Source organism: Centruroides vittatus, unplaced genomic scaffold (genome assembly GCF_030686945.1).
Source record: "Centruroides vittatus isolate TY-2023 unplaced genomic scaffold, ASM3068694v2 contig_549, whole genome shotgun sequence".
Taxonomy (NCBI): Eukaryota; Metazoa; Arthropoda; class Arachnida; order Scorpiones; family Buthidae; genus Centruroides; species Centruroides vittatus.
In genome coordinates, this window is record NW_027122325.1 from 7398237 (window position 1) to 7423953 (window position 25717).

A 25717-nucleotide genomic window follows, 5' to 3' on the forward strand; every position below is an offset into this window, starting at 1 on the left:
TCAAACGAAATCAACTGTAAATATGCTTACTCCTTAATGATGAACAATGCTTTGTCACAATCTATTGCTAAAGATCAAGTCGCTATATTAAATTCAACTTATCACCATTAGTATCTGAATATGTTACATATTCCATCTCAATCGTGCATTGCTATGGCAAATTCTAACCTAAATGTAAAGCGTACGCTACTTCAGATGCGGCTTAATTATAGTTCAATATTGATAGACAACGTATACATTGACTTCGCTAGGGAATGTTATTGGTGTAAATCTCGGCCTTTTTCTCTATATCATTTACTAACAGCGTGCTTAGCTATTGAAGATGCTCAACGTAAATTTCAAACAAAAGAAATTTTTGCACCTACTCACGGACGAAATTTTAGATCCTGTCTTGACAATTTATTGATAATTAGTATGTATAAGATCTACAATTTTTTCTCCTATATAACTAAAATGTTGTAAAATCAATCATAGCAACAAAAGAAGTATTGTATAACTTAAGTTGTTTACGTATAAAAAGATGTTCAAGCTGAAACTAACGCGATAACGCTCAAAGATTCTTTGTATATCCAAGAACTATGTAACTAATCTTCAGCAAAGTTAAAATCAAATTGTAATATTAACTACTAGATCCCCCTGTAACAAGGTTACCTTATTACAATAAAGTGATAGATTGATTGATTATATATTTATTAATTAAAAATTTATATAATTAATCAAAAACTTACATATATATACAATATATATTGTAAGTTTTTGACTAATAATTTAATTTTTATGATTAAATAAATTGCATTTTCTTGAAGAATATTTTTTGCATGTAAACATTAATAATGTTATTTATATATTTATTTGTAAAATTCAACTCAAATAGTTTTTATTAGCAAGAATATTAAAAAGTTAAAAACAAACAAAATTTTACTTTGTTAAATTCATAAAAAAATCTTTAAATTAAACATTAATGAACATATACCACACTATAAATAAGTAGCTGACTGAAATTAGAAATTTCACTTTAAAAATTTTCATAAATGTAATGTATCATGTAGAAATCAGTTGCAAAATTTTAATGTTATATTAAGGAATAGGAAATACATGGTGTTTGAAAAAGAACTGATGGATTACGAAAAAAATATTATGTATTTAAGTAAAATACATATGGTTTTCAGTAATCATCAGCAAAACTTAAAAAGTTTTTCCTAAGTGATAGATGAGGCAAGATGGACCAAATTAGTTTTTACCCTAGCACTTTTTCAAATATATCCTCTTCAAACTCTTTTTTGGGTTATTTTAAGAACCTAGTTTATCAAACACCTATTACAGATATTGAAATATTAAAAGGTTGCATAATAAACACAATCAAAACTGTCATTCAATACATGTTATCTAACACTTGAAACAACAAGAAAAATTGAATATCATTTCAATATTGTAAGAGTAATGCATGATGCACATATTGAGATTTCTTAAAGATAAGAAATCTTTTTAAGTTTGCTCACTAATTAGGACAATTTTCCTACAATAAATATGGGTGTCTGTAATCAGTTAGTTTTTTTCAACATCCTGTGCTTTCCTTCAGATTATATAGATATACTTTCAAAAAAAAATAAATGAAATTCATATAAATTTTACTTAAAATGAAAGTTTTTATGAACGAAATTAGCAATTTAATTAAAACCGTCTAATAAATATTATAATGAAAAAATTAAAATTTTTTAATATATTAATATCACTTTATATTACTTTTATAACTGTTTCTACTATAAACTTGATCAATACAAATTATTTTCAATAATATTTGGATAAAATTATACTAATTTATTTTCTAATGAATCTTTTAGTTCACTCTATTACACAGTGAATGTAGTGAATACAAATATACCTGTACATTCAAATCCTGAACCTGTAAATCCAGATTTACAGTGGCATTCATAAGATCCAGGAGTATTGAAACAAGTAGCATCAGGACTACAATTAGGAATATCATCCAGACATTCATCAATATCTATCAAAATAAAGGATTTCAAATCATTAATATTTTATATTATTATGTATTTTCAATTTTAAGAAAAAATAAAATATTCTAAAAGTAAATAAATATTAAATACCACTAATATGGAAAAATAAAAAATGCATATAAATTATTTTTGTTAAATTTAACACTATTCTGTTAAAAATTTTAATTAAGTGTTAATTCTTTGATTAATTATATTAGTTCTAACATAGAAATGACTAAAAATGAAATTTGTAAATTTGTAATATGTGAATGTAAAACAATAATAAAAGAATGATCAAATAATACAGCTTGAGTAACTGTCAATCCAAGCTCTAGCTCAATATTTAATCCAGTTGTATCATTTGATTTTCTATATGATTAATAATAAAATATGTCAGAAAATTAAAAAAAAAACAGAAAATGTAAATTGTAAATAATAACTTAAATTAGAAGAATAGAATAATTACTCCTAATAGTGTAATAAAAATTATTATTATAACTGTAAAATTAGCAATAACAACTTATAATAATATACAGTAGTTAAAGATTTTAATCATATCAATAATTCCATTAGCATTATATTGAATTTGTTAGAGAGGCTATTTGATATAGAAAGACTATCATTTTTCAGAAATTTGAGTAGATGGATTTAAAATTGAGGGCAGATGAATATATATTTTTATAATTTAATTACTAAAAAGACTAATTGATTTCTTGACTATCCTAATTATCTTCCAGCAGTCTTCATGGGTCTTCAGCAATAGTCATATTTCAAAATGAATTTGGACAACAAATATCTTCAGTTTTATAAATAATTATTTTCTCTATGAGTAACAAAAATAAATGATATTTTCTAACATTTTTCATAAATCTTCAAAGCATCTCAATTTTAGCAATCAATTATTTTCTAAATTACAGTTTTAATTTATAACATAAGAAAAATGTAATTGGATGAAATATTTAAATTATGTATGATAAATATTTTGATAGAATATAGCTGCTTGTAAAAAAAAAGGTATCTATTTCTTTTATTTTTTCACAATTGCTCATTTTATGTTTATTCTCTAATCACTAATAGAATTAATTTACAATACTGCAGACTAAGCTGTAATCATTTATTTTCATATATCTTCATTGTTTATTTTAGTTTTCTGTTATTATTTTTTATGATAATTTTATGTCATAAATTAATGAATGGAAATCATAATTTTTGTCATTTAGACATGTCAGAAGTTATCATTGAATTCAATTTGCATGATTATAAAACAGAAATTAGGTATATTGATATGTACAGAGATTTTAAAATTTCATCTAACAAGTCATTTTTAATTCTTTTCATCCTACAAAAACTAAGAAAAGTTTTGCAATCATTCCCATCATATTTGACTAGGCCAACAATGGAAAAGACAGGGTGTGACTGCTGGACCCAAAATATCTGGATTGATCCATCTTTGAAAAATCAAGTACATAAAACTATTTTTATTCATCTGTTCAAATTTTATATTAGTAACTTGGTTTTATAATAAAAAAGTATAAAAAGTCTCATACGATGCAATAAAAAATATTGAGGACAATTCTGATTTGAATTTTGTGTTTAATTCAAGGTTTATAAAAAATTACCCAGTTCAAAGAAACATACAAAATTATGTATCAAACTAATGAGGGAAAAAAACGAACTTTAAGATGGACTATTCAAATGAGTTAATAAGTTATTCAAATAATTTTGTTCTCTTAGAGAATCTTTCATAAAATGCATAGAAATTATAGATTGTAGAAAACAAAATAACAGAAAAAAGTAGTGAAAAATTCAAAAATGTTAATGAAGTAATAGTAATAAATCAGTTAAAAAACTTTAATTAGTTACTGTTAAAATTTAAATAATAATATTTATTATGTACTGTACATGCATGTTTATATAAGTTATTTACCTTCACACCATGTTCCATTTTCATTTCCATAATAACCAAAAGGGCAATAACAATCATAGGAGCCAACAGTATTGATACAAATAGTATTATTAGGGCAAAGTAAATCATTTTCACTGCATTCATCAATATCAAGTACTACAAATGAAAAAACAATTATGATATTTATATATTCTTCATCATTAATATAATTTTTATTTAATCCAATTATATCTGAAAAATTAAATCATATTTTGAAATGTTTTTATCAAATTGATATTATAATGATTGATATTAATTTACTTACAGTAACACTGATCATCTTGCCAAATTAAAGGATATTCACAATCACATTTGTAAGAACCTATTGTGTTGATGCAAATGCTGTCGCTTGGACAAGCATTTTCATCACATTCATTTATATCTGAAAACAATACCGAAATATTAAACACATTTTAAAATACATTTACACTCCATGTATTTACATTTTAATATGACAGTACATTTCAAAACATTTATATGGTTAAAATTAAAGGTTCAATAAAGTCTATTAGTTGTTTTATTTTAAAATGTGTTAATACATTTTAGTACATAAATTTTTAACTAGGACATTGCGTCACTTTGTCATATTGCAATAGAATTGAGGCAGAACTGGAAAGAAAGAAGTGATCCCTGCACTTGTTAGGCACAGAAGAGGTGATCCTTGTACCTGACGGATGAAGACAGGTGAACTTTGCACTTGCTGCAACAAAAGAGGCAATCCTTGTACCTGCTGGCCATGGAATACACGATCCTTGCATAGGCAGAGTATCCTTGCACTTGCCAACATAAAGAGATTATTCAAAAACAAAGCAATCACTATTGATTGCTTTGTTCTTGTGTTTTGTACATTTTTTTGTGCCTATTTTCCATTAGGCACACATGATGCTGTTTTTATTTTTGACTCTTAGTCCTAAATTCTGTTAGGCATGCTAAGTCACATCAGAGAACATGGATATTGTCCCTTTAATACCTCTGTACATTGAAAACCAAGTCATGGACTCCTACTTTTTACTTTTAAATGGACCCTCACCACATTTAAGGATTCCTCATTGCAATTAATGGAAAATGGCAAAGTATTATCAAAATCAGTCCATCAAATTTTGAGAATGAACACAATTCTGTAAATCCATAGATGTGCTAATGACTGTGGAACATCATCCAACAAAGTCATGTGTGCTCATTATATCTTAAAAACAAAGTCATGGACCCCCATTTTTTATTACATCTTTGGATTCCTCATCACAATTAATGGGAAATTGCAAAGTTTTATCAAATTCAATCAAACTGATTTTGAGAACAAACATAATTCTGTAAGCCACATAGAAAAGGCTTCTTTAATGCTGTACCTCAAATATATATATATAAAAATAGGATTTATAATAATCTAAAAATATATATAGTTAAAAATAAAAACTCAAATTTTATTAAAATCATTGAAAATATTTGTAACAATTCAAAGATAATTACAAGTTTTAGTCATTTATTGATATATATAGAATTAACAAAAAACTTAATTAAAAAACTTAACAAAATAAAAACTCATAAAAAAAAAATTTTACCTATACAAATATCTTCTTCATTTTTCTGGTAACCAAGAGGACATATGCACTTATAGGAACCATTTGTATTGAAGCACTCACTTGGAAAATCACAAACTTTTGGATCCTCTTCACATTCATTGACATCTATCCAAGAAAATAAGTTGCTGTAAACAAAATATTGTTTCAATTTCTACAATTTTCAAAATAAAAATTAAATGAATTTATAATAATATTTCATTATTTAATTAATTATTTAACTTTTTTGCTAAGTTTTTAAATTTGATTCATAATAATCATTGATCATATATACATATACATTTATAAATATAAGAAAAAAGACTTATTGCATTTAGAATTTCAATGATACAAATTCTTGAAAATTATGATTTTGTTTATATTTAATAAAATTTAAAAAATTTTTCCATTTTAATATTTCAACAAATTTAATATATTTGGAAGAATTATACAGTTTTTAATTAAACAAATTTTAATAATATTTGGAAGACAAAACATTACAGAACACATTACAAAACACAACAAATGTAAGATATATAATCGAAAAATTAATCAAGACATCTTCACTATTTTATGTCTATAGCATTTCATAATCTATTTTTAATATTTAACTTCTAAAGATATTTTAAATAAATTATAAACAAATTCAGTAATAACTTAGTTGTTTTCAATTGATTTCTAAACATAAGTTCAATTACAAATACTGTAAGTGTTTACAATAACTTTAAGTTTAAAAAGTTGCTGATAAAGTTGGTATTTTCAACAGCTTTTCAAAATAAATTTAAATTGCATAAATAAGTAAAATTTATTCAAAACATATTATAGCAGTCTAATTTGTATTATTAATGTTTGCATTCTTATAAACAGGGTCAGATCTAGAGGAAGCAATAAGGGAAATTGCCCCATAAAGTTTTTTTTGTTAACAAGAGTTTTGTGTCTTTAAAATAAGGTTTACATTTTAATTTCAATATTTTTATAATTAATTTTAATTTTGTTTCATTTTTATATCGTTTAAGTTTACGTTATTTATTTTAAGTAGATATTAAAATAACAAACTTTTATATATTATTTATTTCATTATACAAATTAAAAATCGCTCTCCCAAGATTTGCTCCTAGATCTATCTTTGCATATACTAAATAAACTAATCAACCTAATTAATAAATATAACATTTAATACATAAATTATAGACTTATAAACTAAACACAGTAATGATTCATAAAATATTCAAAATTTTTATCTTGTTATACTGTTTTATTTACGACTGAATAATAATGAATTAAACTATAATAATTGGTCTGAAAAATAAAGTAACTATAATCATATTCATACTATTAAAATTAAAAAATAATATTACCAATAATACAAATAAGAACATTCAAATCAATTGTAAAACATTATATAATTAAATAATTATATTGATATTTATTAGTGAATTCAAAAAATGAAAATTTATTTAAATAAATAACTTAAATCTACATTGAAAATAATTATAAGAATATATTAAAACTTGATGAAAAAGGAAGTTTTAATTTAAAAATTTTATCATCATAAATTTGGAAAAAATGTACAATTCCTTTTTTTGAAAAAATTCAAAAAAATTTAGAATAAATCATTTTAATATAAATAAAATAAGATCTTGTTAAAATGTAAATAGGAGAGCAATATCATAAAATAGTTTACTTTTATTATCATTCAGTTAAAAAGGAATCGATAGATATGTTTTCTAAGAATAATGATAATGGACAAACCCTCTTCCTTTTCCTTTATCCGTTAATTAAACTTTTTACTACATTCATAATCACAATCTCAATAACAAAAAAATCAATACAAAACTTTTCACAATTTATTTTAATTTTGAAAATAAGTTGTCAAAGGTTCTGATTTAAAATTACTATTTAAGTAATTAATTTAAATAAATTAAAATTAAACATTATATATAGTATAATATAGTATAGTGAGTTAAATATAACACACATATCTAATTAAATAAAGTTTTTAATAACAACACATCTTAATTTTCTAATATATATTCTGATTGTTTTATAAGTAACAGTATAAATAATTATTTTAATTTTATTAGGATAATGTACACACTTCAATAATTATAACAACCATTCTAAATAATAAATTGAAATTAACAATTAAAAATATCCTACAGTTAACTGTAATTCAGCTTCACAATCTAACAGATAAAAGCAAGATCCTTTTAACAGTTAGCTATAAAGAATTAATTGATTTATTCCTATATTTTGATTAACTACTTAACTATAATTTTTATTTATTCATCAAAATATTATAAAGTATAATAAAATATTTTCTTAATTGAATCATTTTGAGGAAAACAATTAATATATCAAAAAATATAAAATACATAAAATATAAACAAATTTTTGCTTATATATCAACAACTTAATTTATTAGATGTTTTCCATATATACAGAATTATGAGAATACTAACAAATAACAACTGGTAAATATTTGTTAACTTCAAATAAACTACTGTCACAAAACCAAAAACCAGCAGAAATGGAGAAAAACATTTGCTAATGTGAGTTTTTTTGCTGGTTTTTGGTTTTGTGATAGAAGAATATTAACATTTTCTAGCATATAATAAATTTAATAAATAAATTCTCTTAGCAAATTATGTCTTATACTTAATATTTATTCAATTTGGAATTAATTGCTGTTAAGCTGTTATCAATATTTAATTACATATATAAACTGTATACATAAATTTATTCCATATTAAAAATGTTTGGAAAATCAGTCATAAAAAAACAACTCATTAATTATGGTAAGAATGAAATGTTATGAATAAAACATTTTAATTGCAAAAAACAAAACATAAGAAATAATGATATGCATTTACAGTCTGTTATAATAAGCTAACTCATTATATTAAAATATCAAAGCATTCGTGTTAAATTTGTTTATTATAAGTTCATAAATCAAAAACAAGAACACCTAACATGACTATGCATATAATAAAAAATTTTATTCAAATTAATTGAATGAACATATCCCTGAAATTTAGTACAATTTAAGTGAAATTTTTTATGAATAAATATATAGAGAAAGCATAATTCATAAAATAAGAATTACAGTTTAAAATTTTAAACATTTTGATACATTTAACAGATGTTTAATTCAATTACTAAATTTTTTTAACTTAAATTAAACCAAAATGTTTAATAATATTAATATAAAATTGTTTTATTTTCAATATCAATTCTATTTTATCAATTCTACATCAATTATCTATTTTATTTTATAAAATCCTACCAAAACAATCTCCTGATAACCACTTATATCCTTTCCAACACTGACAAGTATAACTTCCATGAGTATTTTGACATGTAGATTTTTCAGGACATGGAGACCAATCACATTCATTGATATCTAAAACAATAATAAGAAATCAATTTCTATTTATTTATTAATAATGAATAAATTTTACTTATTTTTACAAATTAACAACACCTCTACATAATCCTGGCCTGAATGGATTGTATCCTGCTTTGCATAAACAACGATATGAACCAGGAATATTTATGCAGGCGCTACCAGGTTCTCCACATATATCAGGATCAATTTTGCATTCATCTATATCTGTTAAAAAAGACTCAATTCATAATAACTGTATGATTAATACACTCAAACCTGTTTTTGTGCGGTCTTTTTTTTGTGCGATTTTTTGTGTGTGGTATATGAATTTCAATCAAATTGGTATACTGCACAAAAATAATTGCACAAAACACATTGCACATATAAAAAACTCGCACAAAAAAAGACCGCACAAAAACAGGTTTGAGTGTAACAATAAGATAAATAATTAACTATTTATTATTAACTAATAAAATTTATTTACAAATTTTGATATTTAAAAATGTTTTTATTATTTCATATTGTAAAATTAATCAAAAATTTATTGTAGTGATGATAGTGAATTTTGAATGAAATAATTAAGTTTTATTTAATTTATAAAAATATAAGAATATGTTATTAAGATACTCAAAAATTAACACCTTGACAAAATATTCCATTTTCTTCTAAGGTATATCCAATCTTACAAATACACTCAAAAGATCCTGGCATATTAATACAATCTGCATTCCAGTCACAAACTCCAAATGAACATTCATCAACATCTAAAATTAATTAGAATTTACTAATTTTACTTTTTCATCTTACTTTATATTTTTTATGACTAGTTATTTAATCATTTTGGCAACACAATTCTAAATTTAATTTCATTAAAAAATATTATTTTACCTTTACAGTTCATTTGATCATCCATTAACATATATCCAGAATGGCATTCACAGATCGGTTTCTTATTTTCCATAAAACATAATTGTGCACATTTGTGACTATCCGAAGGACATGGGTGCACAATATCATCTGGTATGCTATCTACAGGTACATATATAAACTGATCTTGGAGAATTTCATTTCTCTCTTCATTTTCTCTTGCTTTGATCAAGGACACCTTAATATTAAATAAAGAAAATTATAAAATATAAATCAAATTTATTAATTAATATCTATTGACATAAAGTTAGTGAACTAAAAATAAATCTACTTACTTCACCACTGCCAACAATAACATCATCATGTAAGTAACCATTTGTACTATATAAACAATATAAAATAATATGAACATAGGTCAGCATTCTTTCCTTAACTATAAGGTCCAATCACTCATTGAAAAATATATTTTCAATATAAAGTAGGTTTGTTTCATCTTCATTGAATCAATATTGAAGAAATGTGACTAGCTCACAGTTTACTCTGAGAAATGTAAGTAAAGTACAAATGCCCAATTGAAGAACTTCCTACCGGTTAGTAGGTCAATGAATGAGAGTACTGTATTAGAAAAGATAGATATATTCTATTTCTTCCAAGGACAAATTAAGGTGAAAGTTTACGACCTGATGATAAAGTTTATAGATTATATATCTGATTTTAAATATATATATTTATACAGAGAATATTTTGTAATTCACTTCCTGTTATTACCTCCATCAGTCTTTTAGGTCTACACTGATTCTAGTTACTGAAAACATAACTTATAAAGAATATCATTAACTTATAAGTCTTTATAACTGAAATTTGATACTTAACTGACTTAAATAAAACATTGATTCTTTGTTAATGGGATAAAGTCTTCTATTAAACTATCAGAAATGTTTTTGAATTCCCACAGCTCATTAATTAATTAAAATTGTTTTCATACTTTTATCACAGCACGTATTAATAAAAAATAAAAGATTTGCAACAAAAACCTTTTACTTTATTTTCGTTATATCTGTTGAAGTAAATACAAGAGACATAATCTTTTGACATTTTAATACAACTAAATTTTTATTGCATTTGATACAATGCTTTCAATTTTATTTATAATAATTTCATAGTTGTTCTTCATATACTTTAACTATCAATTTCCTTTGCAAAAGGGTGATTAATTTAAATAAAGCATTCACCTCCAACTTCTATCAATTTGCAGAGTTGTTTAGTCTTATAGCTCTGAAAATAAATTTAATATATATATATGTAGTAAAAGTTAATTCATTTTAAAGTTACTTAATTTTTATAATTTAATATTTGATAATTTAATAGATATAAAATTTCTTTGATTATTAGCATTAAAAAAAATCTATTTTAAAACAATATAAATATATTTATTTATCTAAAATTGTACTTTCAATCTAAATAATTTTCTGAATTAAAATGTTTAAATGCAAAACTTTTAAAATACATTGTATGAATAATTAATCAAATGCATGATATCAAATTGAACATTGTAAAAAATGTTAAAAAGTTCATATATTTAAATACATGTCTTTAACTTTTAAATTATTTTAATTGAAATTAGCTTTTATTAATTAAATACCAATTTTCATTTTTTATTTTTTGTTTAAAAAAAAGTTATTCAATATAAAATTAGTTCTAAATTTACTATATTAATAATGAAATATTTGTATCAATGTAAAATATATGTATATTTTTGGATAAATATATAATCAAGAAAAAATTATTGAAAATTCTTCATACTACTATTTTAATGGAATTACAATTAATCTGTTTTATTATGTAGTAAATTTTTTAGATCTATTTTAACCATTTTTCCTATGAGTTTATTTATAATATAGTTTTAATAAATTCACTTCTCATATCCACAAAGAATTTTAATGTAAAAGAAATATTAAAGATTTCAAATTTATTTTAAATTACAAATAGAAAACTATTATGAAATGAATAATTTTAGAATTGATATTTTAAAACTTTTCAATGCATTATTTTCAATTTTGAAAAATTAAAAACAATGTATCCCCCTGTAACAAGAGTGTAATCCTTAATCCCTATTGCTATAAATAAATGATTTGATTTTAAAATTGATATTTTTAATTCAGAAAGTATTGAAATAAACAAATATATCTTTAAATTTAAATTCTATTAGATTTAAAAACTAACCATTTATAAAATTAATTAATATTAGTACTTTTTTTTTATCTACATTGAAAATTCAAAATAAAATGACAGATAACCAATCTGTCATTTTAAGAAGTTTTATAAACAAAGATAACTGTAAGTGAAATTCCAAGGACATAATATAATGTCAAAACATAACTTGTTACATCATCATAAAGTACATTGCTTACACAGAATTAATTTTTGTAGCTATATAAAACTATACTAAATTTTTAAATCCAATAATAATTTTATTGAATTTTTTAAATTTCTATTTTAATATATTATAATATAATATATTAACTAATTTATCTTTATTAAAATGCATACATAAATAACATTTTCTCATCACTATTAGAATCATCAAATTATTTCTATAAATAATCATGTAAAAGCAAAGAAAAACTGATTAACTGATTTTGCATCAGTTAATCAGTTACATCCACCTGATTAATAAAAATTATCAACTTATCATCAAAATATTTAATTTATATATTTAATAATAATGAAATCTTAATCAAATATTCTGTTTGCTTTTATTACTCATCTAGTTTATCTACAAACATTTTTTTAAAATATTTGATTAATTAATTATCAAGCATCAATTACTTTCAAGAATCAAATTATAAGTAATTCAATTATTGAAATTAATTGATTTTTATTAAATTTTTTAATAAATTTTTATCAATATCAAACAAAACAAAATCTTGTATTTGATAAGTTATTTGCAAATTTAATTTAAATATATCCAAATTTTTACCACAGGTTTTCAAATTTTTGTTTATTGAAAAATCTGAAATTAAATTTATCTTAAACAAAAAGTAAATTATAAGAAAATATTTTAATAGATATTAAATTTTCTCCAATGAAAACTTTTAATTAGTTAATAATGTTATTCTGATTGTGTTTGAATTAAATTTATTTTAACAGTAAATGGATCAAATTTTCATTAATAATAACATTCTATGCAAATATTTTTAATCAAGACTAAAATTAAACTTATCTTTCAACTTTATTTAATCTGTTTATTTAATCTGAAATTAATCCGTTTGGCTTCTATATGAAGAGAATACATTTATAAACTGTTAGAAATTCTCATATACATACTTTCAATGAAATAATAGAAAAATGCTATATAAAATAACTTAACTATTCAAAAAGTTAACAATTATTTAAATACATAAAAATGATTACATCCCAAATAACTAATTATTCAAGGTATTATAAAGTATACTTAATCATCAAAACAGACTGGAAACTTTCTACATGTCAAATAGTTTTTAAACATTAAAATCGTGGAAAGATTTTTATTTTAACAAGAACTTCACTTTCAAATTTTCTTTTGTCTAGTATCAAATGCTTTGTCTAATTTGCAAAAATGGTAAAATGTTTTATTTGATTTCATTCAATTTTAGAAGCCAATTTTAAAATGCAACTGATGTTTAATACACATTCTTTACACTAAATATTGTTTATTATAAAAAATAATTTTAAAAAACAAAGATAATGCACTAAAGTAAAAGCAGAATGTCTACACAATCATAAAAATAAACATAAAAAAAAATGGAACTTTCCATCAAAGCTTTCGTCTATTAAAAGTACACAAAAATTTCACAGAAAATCCTTCAAACCTTTTCTCACATTCAAAGGAAACTAATAAAATTAACCATTTTACTTAATTAATTTATTTTTTGATGTTTTAAATGTATAATTGATTTAATAGAATCTCTTAATAAAAAACTTTAAAAGATTTTGTTTAAACAAAACATATTTGCTAATGGACAATTATATTTGAAAAAATGAAGATAATATAGTAAAGTAAAATTAGTGTTTGCACAATTATTGAAATAAACATTAAAAAACATATAACACTATGAAAAGTTTATCATTATTCTCAAGTATGAAAATAGATATTTATTTGAAGTTCCCTCACACACAGTAGAAATATTATCTACTAATAAAACTTTCTAAAACATTTACACTTTCAAGGTGATTAGAAAATTTTAAAGGAAAGATAAAGACATCCTATTTTTTTTAACATTTATTTCTAAGATTGTATTGTATTTAATGTTTTTGTTTAATAAAAAATAACTTTACCCCATATAAAATTACCCCATTAAAGAATTTATTTTTAAACACAAATATTGCTTAATCTTATAATATTTTTTAATACAGTCAAATATCAATATAATGCTCTCATAAATGGGACCACTTTCATAAAGTGCTAATGAATACTCTCACAGATATTCTCCATAAATACTAAATATAAAACTCTTCGGTATCTGTGAATTACTAAATGTACAATTTTGCATTTGCAAATAAGGTTATTATTGCAAAATCATGAACTTTTAAACTCTCAAATTCAAACTTATATTATAATATTTCTTAGTATGATTACACATTATCTAACTTATTATTAAAGTAAAAAGAATTGTATTTTTGGTACTTTTTTAATTTTAGCTTAATGCTAAGCTTGTTAAAGTTTATAAAAATTCAAAAAACTACCATTTACTTTATTTTACTAATAAATAATGTGACATTAATTATCAAAATTTATAAACTTTCTTTTCTTTATAAAAAAAATTTAATATTCTTAACAATTTTTCTTTAAAAAAATTATAACGTTATTAGAATTCAAGATAAAAAATAATGCTTTAAAAAATATCTAAAGAAATTAAATTACTTTAACTTTTACAAATCAAACTGTCTCTAAAAAAACTCTCTCATTATACTATATAATGAGATAGAATTTAAAAAATTTTTAGACGCTTTAATTGTTAATAAAGATTACTATTCAGAAATGCAAAATTTGAAGTTGACTGCCTACCATATTTATTTGGATTTAATACTATTAGATTTTATAGCGTATGCACTGCTCAATAGACATTGACATATTCACCCTTACTTTAATACAGTCGAGTCCGCATAAGTCGACACCCAGATAACTCGACACATTTCCACTTTCCCTTGGGGTGTCGACTTATGCAGAGTCACTGTATATATCTATATTAATACCATTAAATTATCATTAAATTCTGACTTTGTCCATCTGTTTACATTTATTGTGAATGTGTTGATCAATTTATTTTAACATTTGCATTATTCTTACTAAATTTTCAATCAGCATGCTTGAAATTGAATTAATCACTTGGAGTTTATCTTATGCAAATTCATATAAAAAATATATAAGGGAATCTATTCTTGTTCCATATAATCAGATAGTTGTCTATATATTTATTAATAAAGATAATATTTTATTTGAATTTCTGTACATCATTTATTTGTCTATTTCTGCTTATGAGTGAATAATTACAGTGTCAGTTTTTTGTTTTAAATTATTATTAAAATTAAATTTATAATTATAAAGACCAGCAATTTTTGGCAATTTCTCTCACAAGTGTTCTCAATCAATATAAAATTTCTATTCCTGGTAATTATGCAAATTATTCATTTATGTGTTTTAAATTGTTGAAAATTATAAACTTCTATATTAGTGTATGAAATTAACATAAGATACAAATTAATATTAACAAAATTAATAACTTTTTAGTTTATTACAAGAGAAATTAAAAATAAGTCAATATAATTTATGTTAATTTTTATGCTAATAATTTGTAATATTTTTATGAAATGTTTTTGGATTATAGAAATATTTCTGTACTGACTAAATTTAATCAAAAGAAAAAATGATTTTTTAACACTAATAATATCACATAATTCTTTATTATATAATTTTAAATTTAATTAATTTCAAACCTTTTATTTTTATACTTTGTTACTGATCTAAATAAAGACTTTATCAAATTATTTTAATAAACAATGAAATTTCTGCTACTTTACAACAATTCAGTCATCATATTAATTTATATAATTCTGATGTACTGCAGATTTTTAGAAATTAAGTTCAAATAAATTAAAAGTAACCTAAAAATTTTCAGATAATATTTTCTAATTTTTTTTGTCAATGGCATCAAACTTAAGAATAAAATTCAAATAGCAAGAATCTCAACTTTCCTTTATTACTTCTCTGTTCATTTTTTGATAATGCATGTTCTTTAATTGATAAATTTAATCTTTTTGATTTTCTGAAATATTTCTGCTTACTATTATCTCAAAAACTTTATAGACAATGCACAAAAATTTGCTTTATTCCTCCATGGTTCCGATTTTCATTAATGTATTTTAAATTTATTGTTTTTCTTAGTACTTTTTTTTTTAATTTCTACTTTCAATTGATTACTTTATACTAGTATCATATTTAAAATGAGCTCAATTTTTTATAATTATTTCTTATAGCATAAAGCTTTCTAAGTATTATTCAATACATAAAATAGTATATTATATTTCAATTTTATTTGTAATAAATTCTTTTATGTAACACAATACTGTTTTATAAGCTATTAATTTTCTGTTATAATTTGTATGATATTCATTGTATTGAAAGAACAGAGAAATTATTATTTTTAAGTAGTAGTCTACTCAAGATATTTTTGTCACATCACAGTGTAATTAATTTATTATTTATACAATTACTAAGAAATTAACAAATTAATTTTATCCATTTAATTTTGAGTTAAAAAAATTTATACAATGTTAATAAAATTTATATTATTATATGATATTTAAACTAAATAAATCAGTGGGGCTAGGGGGACAAGCTGAAAAATTCTGACTGCTATTTTTCTGTTTTCCAGCCAGCACCATTAAACCTATTAGCTATAGTCAAAGTGTAAAACACATAACAGTATAATGTTTACATGATAAAAATGAAAGCATATATTATATCAATTTATACTGCATATGGTCACTGCTGACTATATTGAGGGATCTAGCCACCTCATAGCCCACTTGTAGCTAAGGATCTGAATTAAAAAATAAATTCTAGAATATTTCCTTCTTCATTTTGAATATGTTTATTAATAAATTTTTTTAAACAAAAATATTTGTTTCTTCAAACAATAAAATAATATATATTGCAATTAAATATGCAATTTAAAACAATATATTAAATGTACATTTACATTTGAAGTGGAATATTTGCAAAGCTTCTTCTATGTGGTTTATAGAATTGAGTTCATTCTCAAAATTTGATTGATCGATTTTGATTTAAACCTTGTCATTTTACATAATATGAGATGAGGAAATAAAAAATGTAATAAAAATCAGGGGTCCATGATTTCATTTTCAAGACACAGTGGATTAAAGTGATAGTGTCCAAGTTTGCTAGCAGAAATATGTGCAATTTTTTAAATTCCTTTTTATGCCAATGGTGACAACACTGCCATGGTAGCAGCAAGTGATCATCATAGGTGGCCGCCAAAATAATAATACTGACTTGCTGATGCTTCAACTCAATTCTTAGCTCATACAGTACTTGGACAGAAAACAAACTATACCTAGTTTATTAAAATATTAAAGCAGCATAAAAATCATTAAATTTAGACTATCAGTGCACAATTTACAAAACTACATTCACAACCATTTTGATCTGATACCATTTTGATCTGTCTTCCATGAATAACATGGAGATAATTGCGTGGGTCTGAAAATATAGAGATTGTAATTTTGTAAACTGTTTTGCAATAGAATAATTTAATTTACATTCTTACTTTGTAATTATCAGATCTCCAGATATGAAGTCATGAAAATTCTTGTTATTATTTTCAGGAAATTATTTCTGCTTTGTTAACTAAAAATAGAAACAGTTTTTGTTAATAAGTTATAAAAAGTTTACAAAATTAAAAAATTTCAAATACTGTAAATTGAACTGTTTTTTTTACATTTGATATAATTCTTTATTTTTTTTACTCAATTTATTAGGTAATGCAAAAGATTAGTAGTGCCTGTCCTGTTAAAAACAACAACAAAAAAAAAATAATAATAATAATTCCTTAATAAAATTTGACAAATACAAAAATATTAAAATTAAATATGTAATCTTAATATTGTTTAGAAACATAAGTATATCAAACATCATGAAGCCTGATATGTATATAGAAACATAACCAAATGATCACCTTAAATAATCAGACTACAACTCTTCTAATTTAATGATTAATACTAAGTAATTTGCTACTAGAAGTAGACGTTATTTGCCATCTCTTAACTAAATTAATAATTATAATTTCAATAATTTATTAATTTATATCATTAAATTAGCGAAGTTATAGCCTGATTATTTAAGGCAATCGTTCAGTTACATTTCTATTGTTTAAAAACTTTATAAAAATAATACAAGTAGAATAATAAGTCAAATTTCTTCCATAATTTTCATTTGCATTAGTTTTATTCTAAATAAATATTACAAATTAGATGATAAAGTCACAGATAAAATAATATGAGTTAATTTCTGCAACAATTTATCTACCTTCAAATTTTGTCATATAAAAATTCAATAGATGAATTTATAATAAAAAATAAAACAAAGAGTTGATGTTACTTTACATTACTATGTAAAAAATATAATATAATATAATTTTTTTTACAAACTTACTTTTTAAAATATAATTCTTTGACAAAATACTTTGGAATATGCAGGTTTCATTGTAAACTACTTCATTTTGCACATGCAAACTAAAATAAGAAATAATAAAACAGCATTTATTTTCTTTTTTATCTTTATAACAGCTGTATGAATACTAATTATAATAATATTAGAATTTATAATACCAATTTAAATCAAATTCCAATTTAATAAAAAGTATTCTACTACTACTACTACTTTGCTGCCTTTGTCCCTTTGCAGGAGTAGGCCTCCTGGATCTTGCGTTGCCACTTTCCTCTATCCAAAGCGTCCCCTTTCTCCAGTCCCACTATTTTCATATCCTCCTCCACCACATCACCCCATCGCTTTCGCTGTCTTCCTCTACTTCTCTTCCCCTCTACTCTCAGGTCAAAAGCCCTCCTTGCCATATCATCCTCTCCTCTTCTCAGCATATGTCCGACCCACCTCAATCGAGATTTAGTTATCCTGTCCAAAATACATTCAACCCCAAGTTCTCTCCTGATCTCTTCACTTCTCCTTCTCTCCCTGAGCGAAATACCGGACAACCATCTCAGCATTCGCATCTCGGTCCTCGCCAACATCAACTCCTCTGTCTTTCGGAGGGTCCACGTTTCCGATCCATACAAAAGGACCGGTCTTATTATTGCCTCATAAATTTTGATTTTCAATTTCCTCGGCATCTTGGCATCACAAAGTACCCCTGTCAGTTCTCGCCATTTTAACCACCCCTTACTGATTCTACTTTTCACCTCCACGGTGCATCCTCCATTTTCATCTATCATCACTCCCAGGTACTTAACCTTAGCCTTTTGCGTGATGTCAAGTCCGTTTCTATCCGTTAACTTCAGATTTATCTTCTGATTTTTAACACTGGCCAAAACCTCTGTTTTGTTAATGTTTAATTTCATTCCTCCATTCTCCAGACATTTCTGCCAATCCCCCAACCTTTGTTGCAACTCTTCTTCACTGTTCGCTATCAGCATTATGTCGTCAGCATAAAGTAACTCCCACAGCCCCTGTCTGCCAATGGTTTTGCTCAACTCATCCATTACCGTTATAAACAGCAGAGGACTCAAAGCTGATCCTTGGTGTAACCCCACTCCAACTTCAAATTCTTCTGATCTACCATTAGGTGTTCTGATAGCAGTCCGTGCCCCTTTATACATTTCCTCTACCAGCCGAACTAGTTTTTCAGGCACTCCTTTCCTTCTTAAGCACCAGAACACCACCTCTCTAGGTACTCTATCATAGGCCTTTTCTAGATCCAAACAAGCATAGAACACTCCCTGGTTTCCCTCTAGCCTCTTCTCTTGTATCTGCCTTGCTATAAATATTGCATCGATGGCACTCCTTCCCTTCATGAATCCAAACTGTCTTTCATCTATCTCCACCTTTCCTCTCAGTCTGCTCTCCACCACCTTCTCCAATACTTTAAAGGCGTGTTCTAACAGCTTAATCCCTCTGTAGTTGTTGCACTGTAGTGGATCTCCCCGTTGCTTATATATCGGCACCATATCACTTCTCTTCCACCCCTCCGGTATCTTCTCGGACACCCATACTCTTTTCATTATGTTAAATAACCATTCTTTCCCCTCCAGCGCCAGAGCCTTAAGCATTTCCACTACCACTCCAGATGGTCCAGCCGCTTTACCATTTTTCATAGATTCCAACGCCCGATTAACTTCTGCCCGTGTAATATCCTCCACCGGACTAAGGTTTTCTTCTACGTTTATCAGGACACCTCTCTCATTTTCCTCATTTAACAGGTTTTGGAAGTATTCTTTCCATCTGTGGAGTATCCTTTCCGCCTGTATTAACAGCTCTCCATTCTCACCCTTTAGCGCATTTATTTCTAATATATCCCTTCTAGCACTCGCTCTGTTTCTTGCTATTTTATATATAGTCTTCTCTCCTTCCTTGGTCTCAAGCTTTTCATACCACTTTTCCCACTCTCTTTCTTTAGCAATTCTCACTGCTCTTTTGACTGTTCTGTTACACTCCTTATATTTTTCTCTATCTTCTTGATTGTCTCCTTTCTGCCATACCCTAAATGCTTCCTTTTTCTTTCTTACTGCTTCTTTGACCTCCTCATTCCACCACCATGTCTCTCGCCAGAGCCGTTTCCCTTCTCTTGTTTTTCCACAAATCTGCTCCGCGGCTCCCTTCACAATATTCACGAAATCTTCCCATTCCTCATTCACTCCTGCCTCCCCATTCAGCTTCCTATCTTTCATCCTTTCCAGTACTTCTCGTTGGAACTTATTAACATTCTCCCCTTTCATTTCCCATATCTTCAATCGAGCCCGGCACTTTTTGTTTTCTCTTGGAGGTCTATCTTGTACCATTATGTCCATTACCAAGAGCCTATGCTGTCTCACCGCCGCCTCTCCTACTATGACCTTACAGTCCTGTACTAGCCTGCTATCCTTTTTTGACATTAAGAAGTAATCAATTTGGCTACAATTTCCTCCACTCTTGAAAGTGATCAGGTGTTCTACTTTCTTTAGGAACCAAGTGTTCATAATTTTAAGATCAAACGCTGTTGCTATTTCAATGATCTTTTCCCCTGCTTCATTTCTCTCTCCAAACCCTTTACCACCATGAACCTCTTCTGACCCCTCAGCGGTCTTTCCCACGTGGCCGTTTAAGTCTCCTCCCAAAATCAGCATATCCTCACTTCTTACATTTCGCAGAACCTCTTCGAGACTTTCTTCAAAATCCCTCTTTTCCTCCTCAGAGCATCCCACCTGTGGTGCATATCCCGACACCACATTCACTATCATTTTTCCTATCACCATTTTAATTCTCATTAATCTTTCACTCTTCCTGTCTACCTCTATCACTTTCTTTTTATACTCCTCATCCAATATTATTCCCACACCATTCCTTCCACTCTCTCCAGTGTAGAACAACTTAAATCCTTCTCCCATCTCTCTTGTACCACTGCCCTTCCCTCTAGTCTTTAATAAAAAGTATTCTAAGAACAACAATTCATAAAATATAAATTAATAGATTGGTCCAGTGTTCTCCCACACTAGTTTTAGCTGGTAACCAGCTCAACCAGCTAAATAATTTCTTGACTAGTTAAATATACAGTAATTTTTATTTTATTTTATTTCTTTATTTTTAAAGATAATCAGACTGTGGGCTTATATCTCCATATAAAATGAAAAGATGTGCAAGAAACACAAATGGAACAATTTTTTATTTTATGATGAAGCAGTTGACTAAGGTATGTTTTACATTACATGTTATTCAAATATGACTGTCGGTCATAAAGTATGAGTGAATCATCCTGTATATACATACACTACACACATATAAAGAAGTTTATAGTGACATCAAATGAATCTGAAAGATTTCAATTAAAAAGCTGTTATTTTTAACGTAAAGATTTCAGGTTTACATATCAATCATTGTATTTTATTTAAAATTTTTTGAGTTAAACTGATATAAAGTTATGATTCAAAAAATTCTACACAGCAAAAAAAATATATTTTTCCTTTTACAGTTATACAGTTAATCTTATATATATATATATATATATATGCTGTATATTCTAACATATCTTTTCTACATAAACATTCTTTTTCTGACATATCCCATGTTCTTTCACAAAAACTAATTTTAAAAATATGATTTAGTCATACAATAAATGACATCCACACTGGAAGGGAAGGAGGAAGTCAAGACAAGTCAGACAAGGGGAAGGAAAGGGGTTGAGCTTCAGTGGATACCCATTTATTTCATTAAATTTTATATGGTTTACGAATTTTATTATATTTATTTCAAAATTTCTTGTATGTTTTGTTTCTACTTATGGTAACTATCATTCATAAAACGATAAAGGTTTTAAGAAGGTTGAATATTGTCGGAAGCCCGAAGAAGGGAGGAGTTTATGGAAACTTGGACAAACTGAGACAAGAGGGGGAAGGGGAGTAAAAATTTTAAAAAAAAATGCAGACATAATTTATGGACAGCCAAAATCAACTTTACAGATAGTTCATAGTCATTACAAGATCTTTTCCATTTTTCTAAGAATCATTTGTAACTTTATAAAAAATTTTATTTCCATAAAATCTATCTAATATATTTTATTTCCATATATGTCTTATTTATTTATATATTCTTCAAAATGTACTATCCACTTTCATAAATTTTTTTTTTATTTGAATTTGTATAGGATAGAGCAAGATATTGCTATTTATACATGAATCAATGTATACACACATTCCTTAAAAATTCAAATTCTCAGAAACTAAGCAACTATTTTCTTAATAAACACATCTTACACCAAAGTAAATCTAGAACAAAAATTTAATTTAATTTTAAAAATTTTTGTTGTATTTTTTCATATTATGTAACAATATATACTAGTTTAAACTTTGTAACAGTGTTCTTCTGATACAGTCTATTTATAGAATGTAAGCAACTTGGCAAAGATCAGTATTGATCAAAAATGTTAGTCAAAATATTTTCAATATTAAGTTAAATTTTCATTCTGGATTTACTAACATTTAAGCTGTGTTTATTGTTATTATCCAGAAAGTAGCAGTGGTTAAGTTGGAACTACTTTATTTTTACAAATATCTTTGACAAAATAAAGCAAATATTCAACCAGAATAAAGAAATATATTGTTAATACTTATTGCTAAATATAATCAATCATTTACAATATAACAATTCTGTAATATCATAATTTAGTATAAAAGAACAAACTTTTAGAGTCTTTTAGCATGAAATATTTTATCTCCATACCCAAGACCATCCCAAATAATTTTGGCCAAGAACAATGCCAATGTATATATATATTTCTATAAACATTATGATGCCCTTATGGATGGCTTTATATTATGGAAGAAATACTAAATTCCTTCCAATTTGGACAATTGCCTCTCTGCCTCATCTACCAGCACAGCTCTGTCCATAGAACAAGATATTACCATTTATAATTGTAGAGATCAGTGTTTTATACTTTAAATTGTAAACTTTGTATAATAGTAACTATGTAATCTATGATTTACACAGTTCTCAAATAAGAAATGAACAACAAAATGTCAAAATGCATTATACACTTATTTCATAATTTTTAATTCTATATTAAAAATGTCATATTTTCAAGATTTTAATAAACTGACAACTGATAATTTAGTCAGATTTACAAATTTTGTTAAATCTTTGTACACTGAAAATTCATTATTGATCTTGTTAAGATATTTAACACTAATAAACATTACATTACATTTAATAATAATTTAATGGTTATAGATTTTATCTCAAGACATGCCATGCGTCAAGTTGCTTCGAAATATAATTAATAATTACTACGATTAAGTAAAATTGACTTGGTTTAACTGACAACTTTCATTACATTTATAAGATTAACTCACTCATTCCTTTATAATTCTTTTATAACATAATGTCAACATTAACGTGACATTTTGTTATTTATTTACCACTTATTCTTAACATCCCACATTGGTAAATGAAAAAAAAAATCTCCGGATTCTATCAGATTTATTCGTTTGAGATTGACTTTATACAATTTATTATTATTTTCATTATATTAATAAAGATGTTTTCATTTACAAACTAAATTTCTCCAAAAAAAATATTTTTGCTAAAAAAATATCATAATAATGGCAAATTCTCTAGATCAGTGGTATTCAATCTATGGGTCGCGGAAAATTACCTTTGGGTCGCACTGTTAAAATGTTTGAATACCATTGCTCTAGATTACTGCATCGACAGCTTTATCAACCAATATTCGTTAATGTGTAAACTTATATACATCATCGTAGATTTTAATTACTATACTGTTTCCCATAATAATAATGAAGCCGATGCTCACTAGAATACGCAAAGTTCCGTGTTCTTTACGAATTAGAACATAATATGTATAGAATATATATTAGAAAAATATATGTTTAAACTGTTATAATGTATTTAAAATTTCTGACATTTTTAATGGAATTAAGATCATTAAAAAAAAAAAAAAAAAAAGAAGAAGAAGAAGAAAAGAAGAAGAAGAAAAAAAAAAATGCATGAGATTACATCATGTAGAGCGATCATAAGCCGAAGCGAAACGGTTTTTAAAGTGAAAAATGGGTCTAAAAACGGCTAAAGTTATAATTTAGATTAATTTTTTGAAAATTATTTATATAATGACCTATAAATTATAAGACATAAAATGATTTAAAATTTTATTCTACTTTTGAGGATTAAAAGGGAAAAATCCGGAATTGTCCAGGACAAGTCGGGTGTATTTTTTTTAAACTCTCTCCGTCCTGTAAGCACTAAAGGGGCCTGTTTTAGTGACCCCATTATGGGTTCGGCCAGGCCCACAATGAGGCGGCCGGGTGGTGAAGGACGGGGCCCGACATATTCGGGTAGACCTCATCCCCGAAAAATTCCTGGGGATTTTTTGACCCCGGTCTACCACTCTGAAGGACCGGATTCGATCCCGTGTCCCCCAGAGCGGTATACTGACACTTGACCGCTCAGCCATCCGGCCGTTTGTAGAGACGTATGGTTACTCTAATCATATAACGTAATGTTTGAATTTTCGAAGTTGTTGTTATATTTTATATTTTATTTTTTGTAACTTGTTTTTCATAAATTAAGAAATGAAATTTTCCTATCCAGAGCCTCACACCTTCACCCTTGTCCCACATTACTTGGAAGTGTTCATACAATTTAGATAATTAACTGTTCAGGAATAATAAAATGTGTGTCCTTGTTTGTTACAATTAGTTTGTATACAATGCTTATTCAAACTATAGTAGAGCATCGATTATCCGACTCAATTGGGGGACTGGGGTTGGTCAGATAACTGAAAAGTATGACAAAATACATTATTAATATAGTATATTAGTATATCCCATGTAATTTGTATATTAGTATATCGCTATTAACCTACTTCGCGTTGAATTTTCATCGATGTTAAGCCTAACAAAATTTTTTTAAAATAATAATCGTCGCTATTGTATCGTTAAAAATTATTTCTTTATTTTCCACAAAATAAAAACAAAATAAAAAATTAAGCATGGTTTAAATACTGGCCTCCCTATCATGGTCGAGCCAGTGTTGCCAGCTAAAACACGCAAAAATTTAACAAAAATAATATTAAAGTAGCCAAGACATAGCCAAATATTGTAGCGCCACATCACTAGTGGACATTTGAATTTGCCGACTAGAACCAAGGTCCTAGAATATTTTGTAGAATATTTTGGCAAATTT

At 25.5% G+C, this 25717-nt stretch overlaps 1 protein-coding gene across 2 annotated transcripts in view; it reads right to left on the reverse strand.

Moving 5' to 3' along the window:
* The window catches only part of LOC136978761 (fibrillin-1-like), a 38460-nt gene extending 14090 nt beyond the window's left edge, over positions 1-24370 (reverse strand). The window contains exons 1-13 of one of the 2 annotated variants that reach the window (XM_067274584.1): positions 24330-24370; positions 18467-18546; positions 17583-17662; positions 10795-11028; positions 10089-10433; positions 9775-9991; positions 9528-9650; positions 8983-9111; positions 8785-8901; positions 5502-5627; positions 4208-4324; positions 3925-4059; positions 1883-2005 (exon numbers count right to left, since the gene is read on the reverse strand). In XM_067274584.1, coding sequence (XP_067130685.1) covers positions 1883-2005; positions 3925-4059; positions 4208-4324; positions 5502-5627; positions 8785-8901; positions 8983-9111; positions 9528-9650; positions 9775-9991; positions 10089-10175 — 1174 coding nt within the window. In that variant the 5' untranslated portion in view covers positions 10176-10433; positions 10795-11028; positions 17583-17662; positions 18467-18546; positions 24330-24370. Of the gene's footprint in view, positions 1-1882; positions 2006-3924; positions 4060-4207; positions 4325-5501; positions 5628-8784; positions 8902-8982; positions 9112-9527; positions 9651-9774; positions 9992-10088; positions 11029-17582; positions 17663-18466; positions 18547-23868; positions 23936-24329 lie in introns of those variants that run through there. The other variant, XM_067274583.1, reaches the window with a different exon arrangement.
* Positions 24371-25717: the final 1347 nt, after the last annotated feature.